General features: G+C 44.8%; 3 protein-coding genes and 1 non-coding gene across 4 annotated transcripts; 1 reads left to right on the plus strand and 3 right to left on the minus strand.

The window, feature by feature from the left end:
* The first annotated feature begins 1,007 nt into the window (after positions 1–1,007).
* On the plus strand, positions 1,008–1,081 carry TRNAE-UUC (transfer RNA glutamic acid (anticodon UUC)). The gene has a single exon. It is a non-coding gene; the product is annotated as a tRNA-Glu (tRNA).
* Positions 1,082–1,361: 280 nt separating this feature from the next.
* On the minus strand, positions 1,362–10,140 carry LOC117844791 (ubiquitin homeostasis protein lub1). The gene is made up of 22 exons (XM_034725579.2): positions 9,981–10,140; positions 8,897–9,231; positions 8,435–8,538; positions 7,908–7,976; positions 7,532–7,592; positions 7,134–7,273; positions 6,632–6,821; positions 6,287–6,348; positions 6,039–6,127; positions 5,831–5,903; positions 5,696–5,755; positions 5,330–5,476; positions 5,215–5,256; positions 5,037–5,074; positions 4,381–4,467; positions 3,605–3,770; positions 2,878–2,955; positions 2,565–2,701; positions 2,292–2,368; positions 2,120–2,189; positions 1,977–2,042; positions 1,362–1,850 (listed from the first exon to the last, which is right to left on the minus strand). Exons 1-22 carry the CDS (start codon positions 10,026–10,028, stop codon positions 1,722–1,724), a joined length of 2,268 nt encoding a protein of 755 aa, XP_034581470.1. The 5' UTR covers positions 10,029–10,140; the 3' UTR covers positions 1,362–1,721.
* A 488-nt stretch (positions 10,141–10,628) lies between these two features.
* On the minus strand, positions 10,629–11,702 carry LOC117844792 (uncharacterized). The gene has a single exon (XM_034725580.2). It carries the CDS (start codon positions 11,348–11,350, stop codon positions 10,880–10,882), a length of 471 nt encoding a protein of 156 aa, XP_034581471.1. The 5' UTR covers positions 11,351–11,702; the 3' UTR covers positions 10,629–10,879.
* A 3,510-nt stretch (positions 11,703–15,212) lies between these two features.
* Positions 15,213–15,950, minus strand: LOC117842890 (uncharacterized). Its single transcript, XM_034723413.2, has one exon. The coding sequence runs from the start codon at positions 15,886–15,888 to the stop codon at positions 15,496–15,498; it is 393 nt and encodes a 130-aa protein (XP_034579304.1). The 5' UTR covers positions 15,889–15,950; the 3' UTR covers positions 15,213–15,495.
* Between the last annotated feature and the right edge of the window lie 346 nt (positions 15,951–16,296).

Raw genomic sequence — 16,296 nt, forward strand, 5'->3', positions numbered from 1 at the left:
CACCAAAAGAACGTTTGTTTCAACGAAAAGAACGTTTCTTTTTCACAAGTCAGTTACAGGCTTGCAACCGTTGAGTTCTCTCGAGTTTTTGTAATTGAGTTGTCTCGGATTAATTTGGAAAATATAATTTGGGAAATATATGAAACATTATTTGTCTAAAAATCGAAACAAGTAAAAGCATGAGGCGTGATGGGTTAGCTCTTCTTTTAAAAAAAACAAAGTGATGGGTTTTCTTGCTTTTTTGGCTAGTTTGCTCACACTATAGGATCGGAGTGCGTCATCACACAACCAAAGGATTAGCCTACAGGAGTGTACTTACATACTACGTAGGCTCATTGACCAGAAGAATTTAACACCTTTCCAGTCTCGGCCGGACTGAATGACACGAAATAAAGTTGATGGATTTTATTCCCCATGTCGCCTTTCTGTCAACAAAAAGTTGGTCGTTGAAATGGTGTACCGAAATGGGACTGTGGCTTTTCTTTGCTTAAAGCATCTTCATCGGTCTCTCTTTCCCAATTCAACTATTATATTGGAAGAAGTTGATAAGAAAATAATGCTCCAGCAGTTTTCATTCACCTTTCCCTTTTTCCTAATAATTGTTGAGATAACCTAATAATTCACCCCAACTCTCCCTAAATAAAGGAGGAGTTATGACTCACCATACGGTAGTTAGATTGAGATGAGATTATTGAGAGACTGTAAAAGTAACTCTCACAAAAATGATATTGATCACTATTACTATTAACTAGTTAGCGAGAAATATTTATTGAGTACTGCCGGAGATGCTGACAACTCTACTTTTATTTTTTTTGACCGCGACGAGGACTGTCCCAGGCTCACATCGAGGAGAGTAGGTGACGAATGCTGTCGGCTTGGTGAGCGAGACATGTTGGAGCACATGCTGACAGGCACGAGCTAACAGTAGAACACTGGGAGTGCTGGGGGCCACTGAATCCATGAGGGAAGAACAATAAGAAAAGTTTTTGTAACCTACAATCATCAAATCCATTGTCGTCTAGTCCGGTTAGGATACCTGGCTTTCACCCAGGCGACCCGGGTTCAAATCCCGGCAATGGAAATATATTTTAACATTTTTATCACTTTTAAATGAAAGCGTCGTTTCTATCCTTTCGCCACACGTTTTAAAGATCTCCCGAGCCTTATATTTGATGATTCGTTAGGGAGCTCTCAGCTACCTCTGATTAACAGATAAAATCAAAATTTTGAAGTGTAACATCAGGAGACTTCGAAGCCTTGCTGCACATCGGCTGATCTGTCTGCTGAGTCCCTTGTGTAATTTTTTATTAATAAAACAGGTGAAAATACAAGCAGGCAAGACCCCATAAGAACCAGGCTCATGAAAGAACTGAGACTATGCACTTGCTGATAAGAATTCAGAGTTAAAGGACGCCGATCGGGCTGTCACCGTCCTCGTAAACATTCCGACATAAAGCTTTTGATCGAGGCAACCAGCCCAGTTATTTAATTTACAAAAAGCTAAGGGCAAGCACCAAAAATCCACACTTCCATAGTCCCACGATGGTTATAAGGTGAAACAATAAGCATAACCCTATGGCCTTCGGGAGGAAAACCGTGGTAGCTCCAGGATCGCATCTGAATTGGCTTGCCGCGAGAACCCCAGCCCCATGGTTAAATTACGCACAATGGCGCCTCCAGTGGAGGAATTTCCCCCAACCACGAACGAGCAACCCTCTTTTTCATCTTGTTAGCAGCTCAATATCAGCGCCAACTTCAGCGATCTTCGAGTCCATAGATGCCTTTGCGCTGCTCGCAACGCTCTTAACATCAAGGTCAAGAGCAAGGGACTTCACATTGCCCTTTTGCATCTAAGGTTGAATTAGGTTAAGGATACAGGCGTGCCAAAGCTGGAAAATTTAGAAGAAATAATGCAAAGCTGTCGAATCAAATCACAGCATGAAACGCTGCAATAATGGAATGTTGAAAAAGGATACAAGAGAACCGATTGCAACGAGTGCCCGGTATTTCGAGTCAAAATCTTGAGTGTCATCTTCTGCAATCTGTAGATTCAAGAAATGTAAGAGATGGAAGTTCTCTGAAATTGCAATGGCTGGATGTAGTAGGTTGGAAAACTCACCTCGAGGGCAGCAGAAAGAATTTGCGCCTGACTCTGTTCATCCTTTGATTCAATTGAAAGAACAGCATAGCTGCACAGCAAATGTAGGGAACATCAGCATCTCAAACGCTATTGTTCCTTTCTAATGTTATGAAAGGGAAATTGCAATGTATAAATTCAACTTAAGACTTACTTCAGTAAAAGTGTGGCATATGCCAAGTGTGCATTCTTGCTAAACGAAGACTTGCAGTTAGACATGGAATCAATGATCTGAAATTAGGAAAACAAAATTGTCAGTCCACAAAGGAAGCCTAAATAACAGGCTAATGTGTGTTATGCTCTAATCAACCGGGTGACCAATGTTGTAGTACCACATGAGATTCACAAAGTAATTTAAACCAGAGGCTACTTGCATGCACAATGGACGAATTCCAGGGAAAAGAAATTATTTAACTTGTGAACTGACCTCAGCACTGTGGGTCCTCAACCATTGGTGCAAGCATGAGTTGTCAAATAAATTTGTCAGAGCTTTAAGGATTGTAAGCAAATTTGCTGGCTGCACAGGAGGTGCTACAGCTTTACGAAGGGTCTCCATAAGTACATCTGACACAACATAAGGAGTGAAGCTTTGTTCAGTACCAATAAATAATGTTTGATTTCTGTCTCAGTCAGAGTTAGTTCCAGTGATGGAAGAGACAAAGTGTAGACAATTAAACAATTTAAGCTTGCAGATAATTCAGAATGGGGGTTAGCAGAAAGAGAGTTATCCAAAACCCTACCATTTTCAGTTTCGATGGTCTTGAGAAGTAAAGCAGCTCCATCAGGATGCAACACGAACATTCTCAGAAAATCAATAACTGCAAGGTAATGGAATGAAAACCTTTGCCATAAAAAAATGAAACTTAAATATTTTGAAGCAAGAACTACTGCAGGTTTATTGCTATCCTTATTTGTAAATGAACCCATAGAAAATCTAAAATGGACTGTCTCAGCCAAGAAATTTAACAAACATAACTTTTGTTTCTGTGATTTGTTTCACCAAGAGCTTAAGAAGTTACATGATCCATCCCAATTCATGGTATTATATGAATTTTGTTGTTTCTAACTTCCAACAGCAACACATTGAAATTTTGCAAAATAAGAGAGATCCAATTTTCGCAATTTAATTGAACTTACCACTGAAAAAAAAAGAGTTAGCAGTAACATATTTTGATTTTGGCGACTCAACTAATAATATGAATGACATAGCTGCAACTGTAATCAAGGATTTTTATCGTACAAATTGGAGCAAACTAGATGATTGAACTACAAGTTTGCAACTAACAGGTTCTAACAATCATTAGGTTCTAGTTAGTGGCTACAGTCATTGGCAATAGTTTGTAACAAGTTGACACATAGTTCGTTTCTGCCTTTTCTTCTAATTACAGTGAAAATTCAATGGGTAACCGAACCAATTACTATGATGCTTAATATTTGTTATGGGGGCAAAGAGGGTACAGTTTATACCTGGAAACATCATTTTTGAAGGCCAAGACTTCAATATTTTTACCAACAATGCCATGTCAGCGTCTGCAAGCTTGCTTGTGTGATAAAATGATGTCTCTTTCAATACTTTCACTATGGCAGGTAATCTTGACATCTCAGCCTCAGATAGAGATAATTGTTTCTGTTCCTGAACATAAGTTAAAAAATTAAGTCAATATATGCTAACAACATGGACAGGTGAAATCCCCCTGAAATTGTGGAAAAGGATTATAAACTAAATCTCTGATGAACTTTATTTTTCTTTTTAAAGGATTATGATTCTAAACAAAATATGTGGGGGTATCACCTACACAAGTGGGGAAGAACTATTAAAGAAATGCGTTCCTAAAGATGTTTTAAACTCACAAAAGTTAGTTTAGTCCACACAACATACTAAAAGCACAAGGAACAGGTCACTAGGTCTATTTGGCTGGTTACTTGAAGTGAGTAGATATGCTATTCATCCTAATCAGCTGTTCCCATTATATCCATATCTCCAATGCGACCTCCTCTCCCTTTCAACATACTTCCATAAATTATTGTCAATGTAGGTTAGGTGTGCAGCTTGAGAGACAAACAAGCCAATTAGTGTGCATGAGATAAAGGAGAATAAAACCCACCACTAAAACTCGAGAATACAAGACCTGCAGCATGGATCTAATAGCATAACAACATTTTCTAGGTTTTGGAAAAAAATATTCTGATGTTAAATATTAAGAAGCAACAAAAGGCAGCCATGAAATAAGCTTTTAGATTACCGAGTCAGATGAAAGTGTGGTGTTGAACTCTGTAACTTTCTTCAGGATTCCATCAAACTGAGCTGTCTCAAATGACAGCATTCCACTCTGCAGAACAAATAAGCCAATTCTGGGTTAAATAATAAAAAGGAATGTTGTAAGACAACTCATTTGTTTAATGGCAGCTCGTTTCTGGTAAAAATAAAATAAAATAAAGACACCAATCATCCGCTACTGATCAGAGCGTTAATCAATACTGCCTTTATTGTTTTGTATAAGGCTTTGTTTGACTTGCAAGAAAATCTGACCATTAGTTCTTCTACATAACATTATACCAACATCATCAGTATTGTTGAAAGTTATATGAATTTATCAGCATAATTTCCTGTAGCACATGTATGGTTGGGATACTTGTACTGAAAACTAATAATGTTTTACTCTTGAAGTGTGTGGGCACCTTATAAAACCAAGGGAGGAAATAAGTATCTACTGCAATGGGATGCAAAGGGGACAATTAATATAGCGCAACGATATCACTAAATTCACGTGCACTTGCAAGTAAGCTTCACCGATGCAACTCAGTTTCAGAGATCAGCTGCATTCAACCGAGTCTCAAGTCCAAGTATCAGTATAATTTATACAAAATAGTGGTTCATGAATAAATGTAACAGTCGTACCTTGGGTATGTGCTTAAAAATTTGTTTTGGAGCATTACCTGCAAAACAAGTGTGTATAATGTATGATTCAGTATTTACCCAATAAAACATAGTAGAGGATAGTCATTTAATAGAAAGAAATAAGGGGAAAATAACCAGCTCGATTTCCAATATTTAACCACGGAGATTGAATACATACCATTTGATGAAGATGGTTGTCCCCCAGGTACATACGCATTAGCTGATACATAATCAACTCGGTTATCAGCAGCAGCCAAAAGTAAATATGACAGTAGCTAAAAAGACATGCTTACCCCCAGTGTAGGGATCCCGAAAAGATGGATCTGGAACAAAGTTATTCTGGCCAGAATTCTGCAGTATAAATTCTACCACCTGTTGGCGATATGTCAAGGGCAGATTTTCTTTCAGGAGCCACTTGTCCGCGACTGCGTATGGATCATCTGCAAGAAAACGAACGAGTGTAGCAGATACATAGGATAACATAAGAGTATTAAAAAACTCTCGTGCATGCATATGAAAGACACAGAAACATTTCATAATGTATGAACACTTGGAAGTTGAATCATATTAAACCAAGCATATATGAATCATGTACAAGTTGGTTTACTCTAGAACCGGTAGCAGAGAAAATCACAGAAATAGAAATACACGTGTGGTACCTGAACGATTATAGGGCAATTTTCGTATAGGTTCTCCATCTCCAATATCAACATTAAAAACTGCAGACATTTCAGAATGTCGTAAGAAAAAACCAAAAGGTTAGTGCAAAACACATCCAATGGAACTCAACTTACCAAAATCATACCGAACACCATCATGAACCTGGCCTTGTGCAGCGTCCCCAGGTCCGTCAACTACTTCACCAATCTAGCAATTTGGTTGGGCAAAGAATATCATTAGATAAACCAGCAATATATTGCACTGTTACTAAACTTTGCAGATTCTTATGTGATCAGGATATAATTGGAAGACAGAAAAAGTCTAAAGCACAAAGGGGTGTACTTTGTCCCATTTTAGCTCTGCTGAATTCCATGAATATGCAACACCGTTGTCCCCTTCTCTAACAATCAATGTTTGGCCATCAGAGGTCCCTGTTTGATCAAAACATTATAAAAAGTAAAGTTTAGCAAAGACATAATATCAAAACACAAACTAACTAAGACGGAATCTAAAGCTACTTCAGCTTAAACACCACAATATTTCCTTTCACTAAATATCAATAATATAATGAAAAAAATGTGATATATAACCTGGAACTTGCAGTGCCTCAACCCCTGGTAGATCCATCAACTTGAGTCCACCAACGGTCTTTCTGTTAAAGCAAGGAAAAGGAATAGTTGTATGAGTGATTCCAGGATTCCAATTTCAGAATTTCAGAAAACAGCAACAGCAGATAGACCATAGTCAATATCTATACAAACTGATGAGTGAATAATCCTAGCATTTCAACTTTCAGAAAATAGCAGAACAAATATTGTATGACAACTTGTTACACAGACCATGGTCAAATTGGTATCAACATAAGCAGATGGCTCTAATATACAAAACATTACAAAACTTTCAGAAAATAAGGATATGAAACAGGAGATGCCAACCTGCTAAGAGTGTATTGAGAAATAAGATCTGTATAAGCTGCAAGTTCCTCATCACTGCAGAACCTGTTAGCATGGGTCGTCCATATCCTTGCAGTACCATCAGAACAAGCAGTTACAATATCTCCATTTTCCAAGAATTTAACATCCCATATGCATCCCGGGTGTTCAATGCTTTGAACACAAACTCCATCTGCAACATTTTACTTGAAAAATCAGAGAACAGAAGTACATTAAGAACTTTATGGACTACACAAGTTTGGGTTGTGCCGACAGATATTTTCCTTTTACTGCACAAGTTCAGCAGGTAAGTATATAGTTTCAGTTTTCAGCATGGTACACAGAAGCATAGATAGGGTAAGTTTTTAAACATTCAGTTAGACAAAACTTTATGTTTGTTTAGACAAGACAGTTTGTGGAATGGGCTGCACCCTAATTTAGTCAGATTTCCGGAGTTGGTCAGAGAATGCCAATGCATTTATATTTACAATACAAAATACAGCACCTTTCCATATCTTCAAAGAACGATCCTCACTGCCACTAGCAATAAGACCTGAAGAATGTGCATCCACAGAATATACAAGAGATGAATGCCCAATCATCTCCAGCAGGGGCTGACCTGTCAACGCCCATAACTTGACAGTGCTGCAACAAACAAAAATTTCATGTGTAAACAAATAGCAACCACTGACAGTACAGTATAAACAAAGTGAGTGCATTGATGGCGCGTAACATTGAAAAAATGAGAGGGCAAAGCACTAAGGGTTGGGTATGAAACATTTTCAGCGAGCCCAGGCAACATTCTGATGAGAATTCCCCCCCCCCCCCTTCTCTGTTCTTATCAAAAGGTGCATCTATGCATATAAGCAAAGAACGAACTTATATGGTTATTCTTTCACTCACCTGTCATGCGAGGCAGAAAGAATTCCTAGACCTGGCATTTCTGCTAAACATCTAACAGTATCTGCATGTGACATAAACATTAGGTCAGGTTTGTGTAATCATACTGAAGAAACAACACAAAAACAGGTTAAAAAAATATGGCATGCTATATAATGCAAAAGTAGGATTTATTAGATTGAAAAATGATGTTAAATCTTTTAGGTAAGAATAACAGAAAACTCATTAGTGCAAGTATGTGACCAGAATTTCCAGATGCCCACATTAGACAGAAATGAAAGGACAATGTAAGTTCAATACACCAGCATGGCGGATACTGTTTCACACACGACCTTGTGCTTTCTGCAGTAGGAATAAAGCAAAGAGAACAAAACTAAACCTGCATGTCCTGAGAATGTCTGTATACAAGTCCTTCCTTTCCAAAGCTTAATAGTGGAATCACTTGAACCTATAAAAAGGGGGGATAAGTAAATTGTTAACGAATCACTTGAAAATTTTGTTCACAATTTATGAAAAATCATCCAAGGAAACTCTGATAAGCATTAGAATAAGTTTGCCGTTGCAGTGCCCCAAGCACTGTGTTATTGAAACAAGATGAGCCAATAACCTGCCGTCTCTTAAACAGAGGTCTTAAATAGTTAGTGCACCCAGTTTTTTTTTAGATGGAATATTTTCGAAAAGCCACCGTGATTCTAAATTAAGCGATTAAACTTCCAATATGATTTTGGTCCCAAAGTTACAGTGTCTATAACAATCGCATAGTATCATTTGTCAAAATGCCAGAAAACAAAAAAGATGATACATTGCCTCAACAAGTTACAAGATTGTCCACCAATACAGACTATATGCATAGGAACCAACAAAATGAAAAATATGAAGGGAAAAAACATATAGCAGAAGCTTTACCAGTAAAAAGTTCTCCTGTGGGCAGCTTTAGAACAGTCTGCACCGCGACCTTGTGCGCTTCCCAAACCTCTATAGCATTGCCATTTCTCCAGCGTCTTACAGTACTGCATGTACAATGTGTATGTAAGTGAAATAAGTGGCACTATAGTAGGAAAAACTGGAACATCTATTAGGACATCCTGCCATCAGAGCAAACACTTCAAGAACAAAGTAATCACTAAAGGGGCTTGGATAAATAACTGATATAGAATACAGCTTTTATATATTTCATAAAAATATACACAGCTTCAAGCATGATGGGAAGTATACAATATCTTGTTTGAAGCCACCTCATGAAAACTTTAGCACTTCTTAAATTAATAGCACACAGCCAGAGTCTGAACTCAGAACAAACGAGCATGCCAAGAAAAGATGCCACAAGGACAGGTAGCATTAAGGTTTCGCTTGAGTATGAGAGTTTACCAATCCATCGATGAAGAGATGATGTCACCGTTAGTGTCTACAGCAAGTCCAGTGACTTGTGAATTGTGTCCCTTCATTGTCTCAACAACTTCTCCTTTATGCAGATCCCAGAGGAAAATAAATGTATCCATTCCACCAGAAACAATTCCTCCTTCAGGAAAGCGGTCTGAAGGAGGGATCCAAGCCAATGGGCCCACAAAACTTGAATGTCCTGCGAGGGTCTTAGAGAGAACGTATTCACTCTCCTTTTCTGGGTTCCGTGTCCAGAATTTCACTGTCCGATCTCTTGATGACGTTGCGATCCCAGCATCACCACATACGCAAATGCCACGAACCTGTAGAAGAATAAACAAGATAAGCCAACGATGAAACAAGTGTCGATACAAAATGTAAAATCAAAATGACATTTTGACGATAATAGTGATGATAACAATGAGGCGGTTGAACTATAAAGTGCTGACTAATCTGATCTGAAGATTCAAGGATGGACCTTAAATCAGCACAAAACGAACATGGTGGAATTGCACTTAGAGCAGAACAAAAGAAGTCTATGTTTTCTGCACTGATTACATATACTAAGCGCAATTGCATCGAAACTAATTAACCGGCATTCATAGAATCACCAAACTAGTTGCAATTGCCTAGCAAAAACAGCTCAAACTACAGTAATCTGATCACTGATCACCCACCAACTAACCCTCTAGTTTACTCTACCACACCTAAACCCCCTTCTAAATCCACTGCCCCAAACTGAAGCCAAACCGAATTACGCCCCGCCAATGCACTCGCGCTCGAAATCCACCACCCTGGAAACGCACCAGACGGGCCGGGAGAGGGGCAAGCCAAAACCCACGGACGGAACGAAGCTAGATCGAATCACTGGACAAACCCGCGACGAGCCAGCAGATCAAAGAGCCGACGGTTTCCACCGCGAACGAGAATCGAACCCCCCGCACGCGAGGGCTCGACTTCGTGGCGGGCGGATCGAAACCGAGGGTATCGCCGCAAGCTTGGAGAGGAAGCAAACGGAGACGGAGCAGGAGGGGATGGGGCGGGGCGCAGGGGATAGGAAGCGGCGGCTTACGTCGTCGGCGTGGCCGTGCAGCTGGACGCCGAGGCGGTACTCGGCCATGGCGCCGTCGTACGGACGCGGCGGAGCGGGCGAGGGCGAGGAGGGAGACGACGAGTTGTGCGAGCTGGGAGTTGGAGGGGGACTCGGGGGCCGGGGCTTGACACGATGCCGAGCAGCTTCTTTCTTCGTTCACTTTTGGTGGCCGTGTCCATCTGATTTTTATAAGGGCTGCTGGGCCGTGGAAAGCAAGCAACGGGCCGTATGATATCTGGACTTCTTCGTGGGCCGAAGATGGATGATGAGTGGACTACACTGTCAAAGCCCAAGGAGTTGAAATCGGAACGGGTCGAAAGCGAGTTCTATAGGTTTGCTGCAGCAACAAAAAAAAAAGAACGAAAAGAAAAAAAAGAAAAAAACAGCCATACGTGTCACTAGTAGAGCAACTGAAATATGCCATGCTAGCAACCTTGTTCATACTGGACTGTTTCATATGAAAGCTTCATTTCAGTACCGATGAAATGAAGCCCCTGCAGGTAAGGTAACCTTGCTGACCTTCATCGACCGAAGAGAATTGGAGGATTCGGCCAGAAGTAGCAGCAAGTGTACCTAACATCCACGTCCAAAAAGAAATTCTAGTAGTTCTTTTAATCCAGCAAAAAGTGAAAAAATTTCATCATGTGCCATTATTTACAGCACCCAACAACAGTAAAAATTTCATGGCAAATTACAGAACGCAGCTGCAGATTTCTGCAGCCTAAAAAATATCTTTAAGGGAAAAAAAACAGAGGAAAGAATCGAGTATGCTATGAACGCTGACACGAATACAGTAATTTTCTGTTCATCACAAGGATCCATCTCCTGGCAGTTGCAGAGCTCTCTGTGGCCGCGCGCTGCGCGGCAAGAACCATCGATCAGGCGGCGAGCGCGGCCACCCTGCCCCTCCGCCCTGCTGCCCCGGCGGCGTAGCTTCGGCTCCTGGGGAACACGACGGCGGCGGCGGAGGCGAAGTCGCAGGGCCGGTCCTCGTCGATCCGCGCCATGGCCACGCTGTGGCTCCGCGGCACGGCCGCCGGGTGCCGCTCCGCCGCGGCCTCGGCCGCCCTCCGCTGCGACGCGGCGCGGATGAGCTCCCGCAGGTCCTCGTCGGCGTCGGCGCCACCGGAGGATGAGCGGCGGGACGAGGCGAAGCTGTCGACGCGGAACCCCGGCGGGGCCGCGGCGAAGGACGGGTAGCCGAAGGCGGCGTCCCCCGGGAGGTAGCCCGCGCACCCCGTCAGGCTGCGCACGTACAGGTCCCGCGCCGCGCACAGCGCCCGCCGCGGCGCACGCCACAGCCAGCTCACGTGGTGGTGGAGGTGCTTCCCGCCGCCGCCTCGGCTCATCGCAGCAGCTGCGCGCTGCCTGCTGATCGGCGATCGCTTGCTCTGCTCCTCTTCTTGGCAATGGCAACTTGGCAAGCAGGGAAGGCGATTAGTTTAGCAGCAGGGATTAACAGGGGATGGGCGGGTGATGCAAGGAGGAGGCTTTATACACACACACACACACACGCACGCATGACACGTACGGTCTTTGTTTTGTTAATTCGTTCTCATTTTTCTCCTTCCCTGAAAGAACTACCGTGAAAAAGAACCATTTGCCGTAGAATAAAAGCTGTCTCTTCCTTTCTTTGCTGCAATACTTTTCTTATCAGAAGAACTAGATGCCTTTGTCTGCTGGGCCATGGTGGAGACAACCAGACAGGGACGGGGCACTGCTTTGGTGCACGCCAGATGACGGCCACTGCCGGGATCTTTGAAGCGTTCGGTGCTCCTGTTTTCTTGTTCTTTTTTTGACAAGATGTTGCATCTTTTTCGCCATTATCCCTTGTCTCTGTCTGCTTGGTCTTATCCGGTTGCACCCACCTATAGCTGGGCGCTGGGGTGAGTGCTGACTGGACCTGTCTGAAACGGGGGCACGTCGGATGTGGGTGTGGTAGTTGATCCGCGCTTTCAGCATGCTACAAAAACCATCTGGAGTCTGCAGGCCCGTCATGGCATTTGGCGCGCTCGGAATACTCCCGCCGCTCCCATCAATAAGGAGCAGTGACCAGCCGTTTCGCCTGACTTTTTTTGCGACCAAACAGGGCTTGGCCATCACTAAGGAGCAGTGACGTTTTGTCTGATCACCAAGGGCTGGCAAGGTTTAAATTTGTTGATCTCTCGGCCTGCCGTGCTCGTGCATGACCTCATTGCGTTGCGTCTCGCAGGCCACGGGTCTAGTTTTACCGGTCTTTGTAAAGCACGTGGATTAGCCGATCTCGACACTCGTGTTGATGCGTCGCCCATGGTCAGCAAGCAGGGCAGCAGAGCACGAGGAGCGGAAACACTCGCGGATCGGAGTCATTTTCTCCAGAGAGCCCATGCGTTGCGGACTATGGTGGACAAGGACGCGGGAGCTGCCTTTTCTTTGTGAACGTCAAGTGACCATCAAGCAATGGCTTTGACAGGAAATGCCAAGTGCTTGTTTTCTGCCATTGTCGTGTCTCTGCTTGGTTTTATCTGCTCGCAAGTTTCTAATACCACTAGGTAATCGATCAATGGCTGACGACCAGGTGGATGTTGGATGCATCATGGGAGGAATCGAGTGGTCTTGGAATTACCCTGGTGGCTGCATGCATCGATACGATCCACGCTTTCATCAGCTGTCGAACTCCTCCCCAGTCCCAGTCCCAGCTAGTAGCTTCGATCGCATGGCATTTGGCATGCCGCCGCCGCCGCGTGCTCATCCCAAAGCCGTGACGAGAAGACCCTGCTTCGTCTGACTGACGAGCCCGTCACTGTCAGGGGCTCACCATCAGTCCAGTCATCTCACAAGACGCCTCCCTGCAAGCATACGATGTCACGCTGATCCTCTAATCTCTGGAGGATATACAATAGTGATAGGGTGGATCTCGTCGTTGGATGGTAACATCATATACGTAATGGCGTCATGCAGCAGTTATATAGCAGTTACTGTCATGGCATTTTGGCACCTGAGACTACATGTTCATGTTCGTGGTGACCAACTGCGTCGCCTGGCTGAAGCGTCCGTGTCTCAGTGTCTGGACATCGCCACACACATTACAGGCCAGTGGCCACGGTCCTAGTCTTGTACAGCGCGTGGGTTGGTGGATCTCCTCGTCGCAGCATGGTCCGTTAAAAGTGATCCCTGAGACCAACTAACGGTCCATAAAACAGGCAGCTGCGGATTTGTTTTTTTCGCAGATTGGTCTGAAACTAATGGCAAAGACGTAAGTACTTTACTCGCGATTCTTCTTCCTTGTAGTAGACCTTTTTATCTGCTGATTAGTCTGAAACTAACAGTAATAGATGGAGCGTACAACACGAAAGCTCTCGAATTGGGACCGACCCGTCATACCATCCACCGGAATTCCTCAGATAGTCACAACCAGCTAGCACATGGCCTGAAATCTTAGCACAACATGACTGACAACTGCTGTCTGAAACCTAGCTGCATGCCGTGTCCGATTGATAAAAGGCCGAGCATGTCGGATTCATCGTTCAATCACACCTCCTGTAAGTGTAAGGAGCTCTCGCCATCAGTCATCACATCACACCTCCTGCAATCGTGTCATGCTAATCCTCTAATCTGGATCGAGCTGGAGCATAATATATGTGTGGCGGATCTTGTCGTTGGATACATAGCAACATCATATACGTCATGTAAGTACAGTCATCAGGAATTTTTCAAGAGATGCTAGCTGGGCTTACTTAAAACCTTGCCGGTCTCCCATCCATGGCCTTTCATCTGCACCTGATGCACATGCACGGTCGCTCACTCGTGCAATGCATGTGTTTTATCTAATAGGGAGAGAAATAAAAGATGTCACTGTGTTACGCAACCAACAGGATGAAGAGAAAAATGGATGCAAGGAAATAGAAAAGCAATGCTATTGTGAAAATACAGACTGATTGGTATGGCAGGCACTATTGGAAATTCTAACACTTATTGGTCTGAACCCAACGGCAAAAGACTAAGTATTCTTTCATAGACTCACTTGTTACGCTACCTTGGATCATCTCGTCAACGAAGAACAGCACAACAACTCTCTTTAGGGATCGAAATGGCTAAAGACGACGACCGAGGAATATGATCGCCACTACTAATACCATCTGCTGATGGCCGTAGCTAGTCAGAACACATGGCTTCAACTTTTTGGGGCCAAATTAAACTAAACATGCTCAACGTGCCGGTATGTGTGTCGGTGTGGTAGATGGCTGCCTTTTTTTGTTTTTCAGGAACCCAGGAGCTCGGCTGCAAGAAGGAAAGAAGGTCTGTCTGCCTGCCGGACGGTCAGCAACAGGGTCGGGTCGCAGCACGAGGAGGCGAAAATTAATCCGCTCCCTCTCCATCGAGTCATTTTCGCCGAGCATATTAAGAAAAGTCCCATTTCCATATTGACTTTACGATGAATTTAATTTCCGTGCTGGCGTGGTTGGAGAATGGAGAAGAAGCGTGAACAGTGAATTATTTCTCTATTTGTAGTTAAATTTGAAAATATTTGACTTTGAAAAAACTATATTTTTGGGACGGAGGAGTACGCAATTGACCCCATCTCAACTTCTCAAGGGACGTTATTTGAATTTTATAGCTCTTAGTGCTAGGAAGTTTGGTGTGAGTCGTAGTATTAAAGGAGTGAAAGGGCGGGTGAGCTACTGCTTGATGGATGGATCGCGGTAGTATTATTTTGTGACCGGTGGGGTGGGAGCTAAAGTGAAGCACGTTTCAAACGTGGCAAGTTTTAAACGGGTTGAGCATGATGATTTGCATGAAAGGTGGGTATTTTTCCAAGGCTTCGGTCTTTGTTTGGATGGGCCAAAACTCCAGCCCATCCGTATGAATGGGCCACGCTTAAGTTTGAGGGAGGATTCAAGGTGGCATGCATGGGCCGGAGTTCAGGCTGCGTCCGTTTGTTCGTAGGCCGGCCCAGCCGAGCTGCAGACGCTGTGAGAATGCGATTCAGGTCCGAGTCTGACGGTCTGCCTCTCACTCTCTGATGGATGATTCTCTGACTGCCGTCTGTCTCTGTCTGTTGCTGCAGCTGTTGGCTTGTTCCAGCTGCTGAGTTGCCGGCTCTCAGCTAGCTACTCCGTAGTACAGTAGCCAAGGATGCACAAGAATGCACCGGCAGCAGATAGGAACCGACAGACAGCATCATTCACGACACAAAACGTTAACCGATTGCAGAACTGAAGACAAGGTCGATGAAGATCACGAAATCCTCGTTTTATTCATCCGGCCGTCTTATTGATCAGATCATACGACCCGCGACGGCTGAAATTTACAGACACGCGCGCGCACATCACGAGCACCACTCGTCACTGCCACTAATCAAGTCTCTCTCACTCAGCTCCATCACAACCAAACCACTGGTAGTATTACTACTAGCTAGCTAGCTAATCAAGCTACTGACAGTCTGACACACAGAGCAACACGTGCGTGCGCGCCATCCATATGATCCAACCCGTCGTCGTCCGCGGAGGCGGGTTCAGCAGGTGGCGACGCATCGGGTGGTGCAGTCGAAGCTGCACCCGCCGCCTCCCCCGCCGCCGCCGCCGTGGGCGCCCTTGTAGCTGAAGGACCTGAAGCACCGGGCCGGGCAGGTGAGGCGCTTCCCGCGGCAGGGCCCCTGCTCCGCGCACACCATGGAGGGCGGCACCACCGCGCCGCGCCGGTACCCGCGCCCGCCCTCGCCCCACCCGCCGAAGAAGCCGCCCGCGCCAGGGCCCCCGGCGCCTCCGCCGCCGAACCACGGCATCCCGGCGCCGAAGAACCCGCCCGGGTTGCCGCCCGGGTTTGCGGCGGCGGACGAGGCGAGCGGCGCCGACAGCGCGAGGACGGTGAGGAGCACGACGGCGAAGGTGGTCTTGGTCGGGGACATGGTTGGCGGCGGTGCTCGGGCTCTGGTTGAGAGGGAGGGGGGGGGGGGGGGGTGCTTGTGAGCTGTGGTTAGGTAGTAGCTGTTGGTGTGAGCGCTAGCTACTTATGGCGGGCGACGGGGACGCGAGAAGAAGGCAAGTGGGGTGGCGAGACCTTGGGGAAAGTGGAGGCGGGTGGGTGGGGCGGTGCGGCCCTGCAGCGCGCGTGGCGACTCGACCGGCCGGCGATGTGTGTGTGCGTGGGGTGGTGCCTGATCCTGATCGCATGGTGGTGAGTGCGGTCTAGCTGACAAGCAGGAGCTGTGTGGCGCCATCAACAGTTGACAGCTGAAAGCATGGAGATGATTGGCTCTGGGAAAACCATTGACCATGCACATTACTACTCCTACTTGATACTATTTCGAGCTTCT

Source organism: Setaria viridis, chromosome 2 (genome assembly GCF_005286985.2).
Source record: "Setaria viridis chromosome 2, Setaria_viridis_v4.0, whole genome shotgun sequence".
Taxonomy (NCBI): domain Eukaryota; kingdom Viridiplantae; phylum Streptophyta; class Magnoliopsida; order Poales; family Poaceae; genus Setaria; species Setaria viridis.

Bases quoted from the DNA above. Each gene is read 5' to 3' on its own strand.
- LOC117844791 (XM_034725579.2), bottom strand. From the start codon at position 10,028: ATGGCCGAGTACCGCCTCGGCGTCCAGCTGCACGGCCACGCCGACGAC. The intron at 5,904-6,038 runs GTACACCCCTTT...CCAAATTGCTAG, and splicing joins CAGAGCTAAAATGGGACAAA to ATTGGTGAAGTAGTTGACGG. The intron at 2,956-3,604 runs GTATAAACTGTA...ATTACCTTGCAG, and splicing joins TTCAAAAATGATGTTTCCAG to TTATTGATTTTCTGAGAATG.
- LOC117844792 (XM_034725580.2), bottom strand. From the start codon at position 11,350: ATGAGCCGAGGCGGCGGCGGGAAGCACCTCCACCACCACGTGAGCTGG.
- LOC117842890 (XM_034723413.2), bottom strand. From the start codon at position 15,888: ATGTCCCCGACCAAGACCACCTTCGCCGTCGTGCTCCTCACCGTCCTC.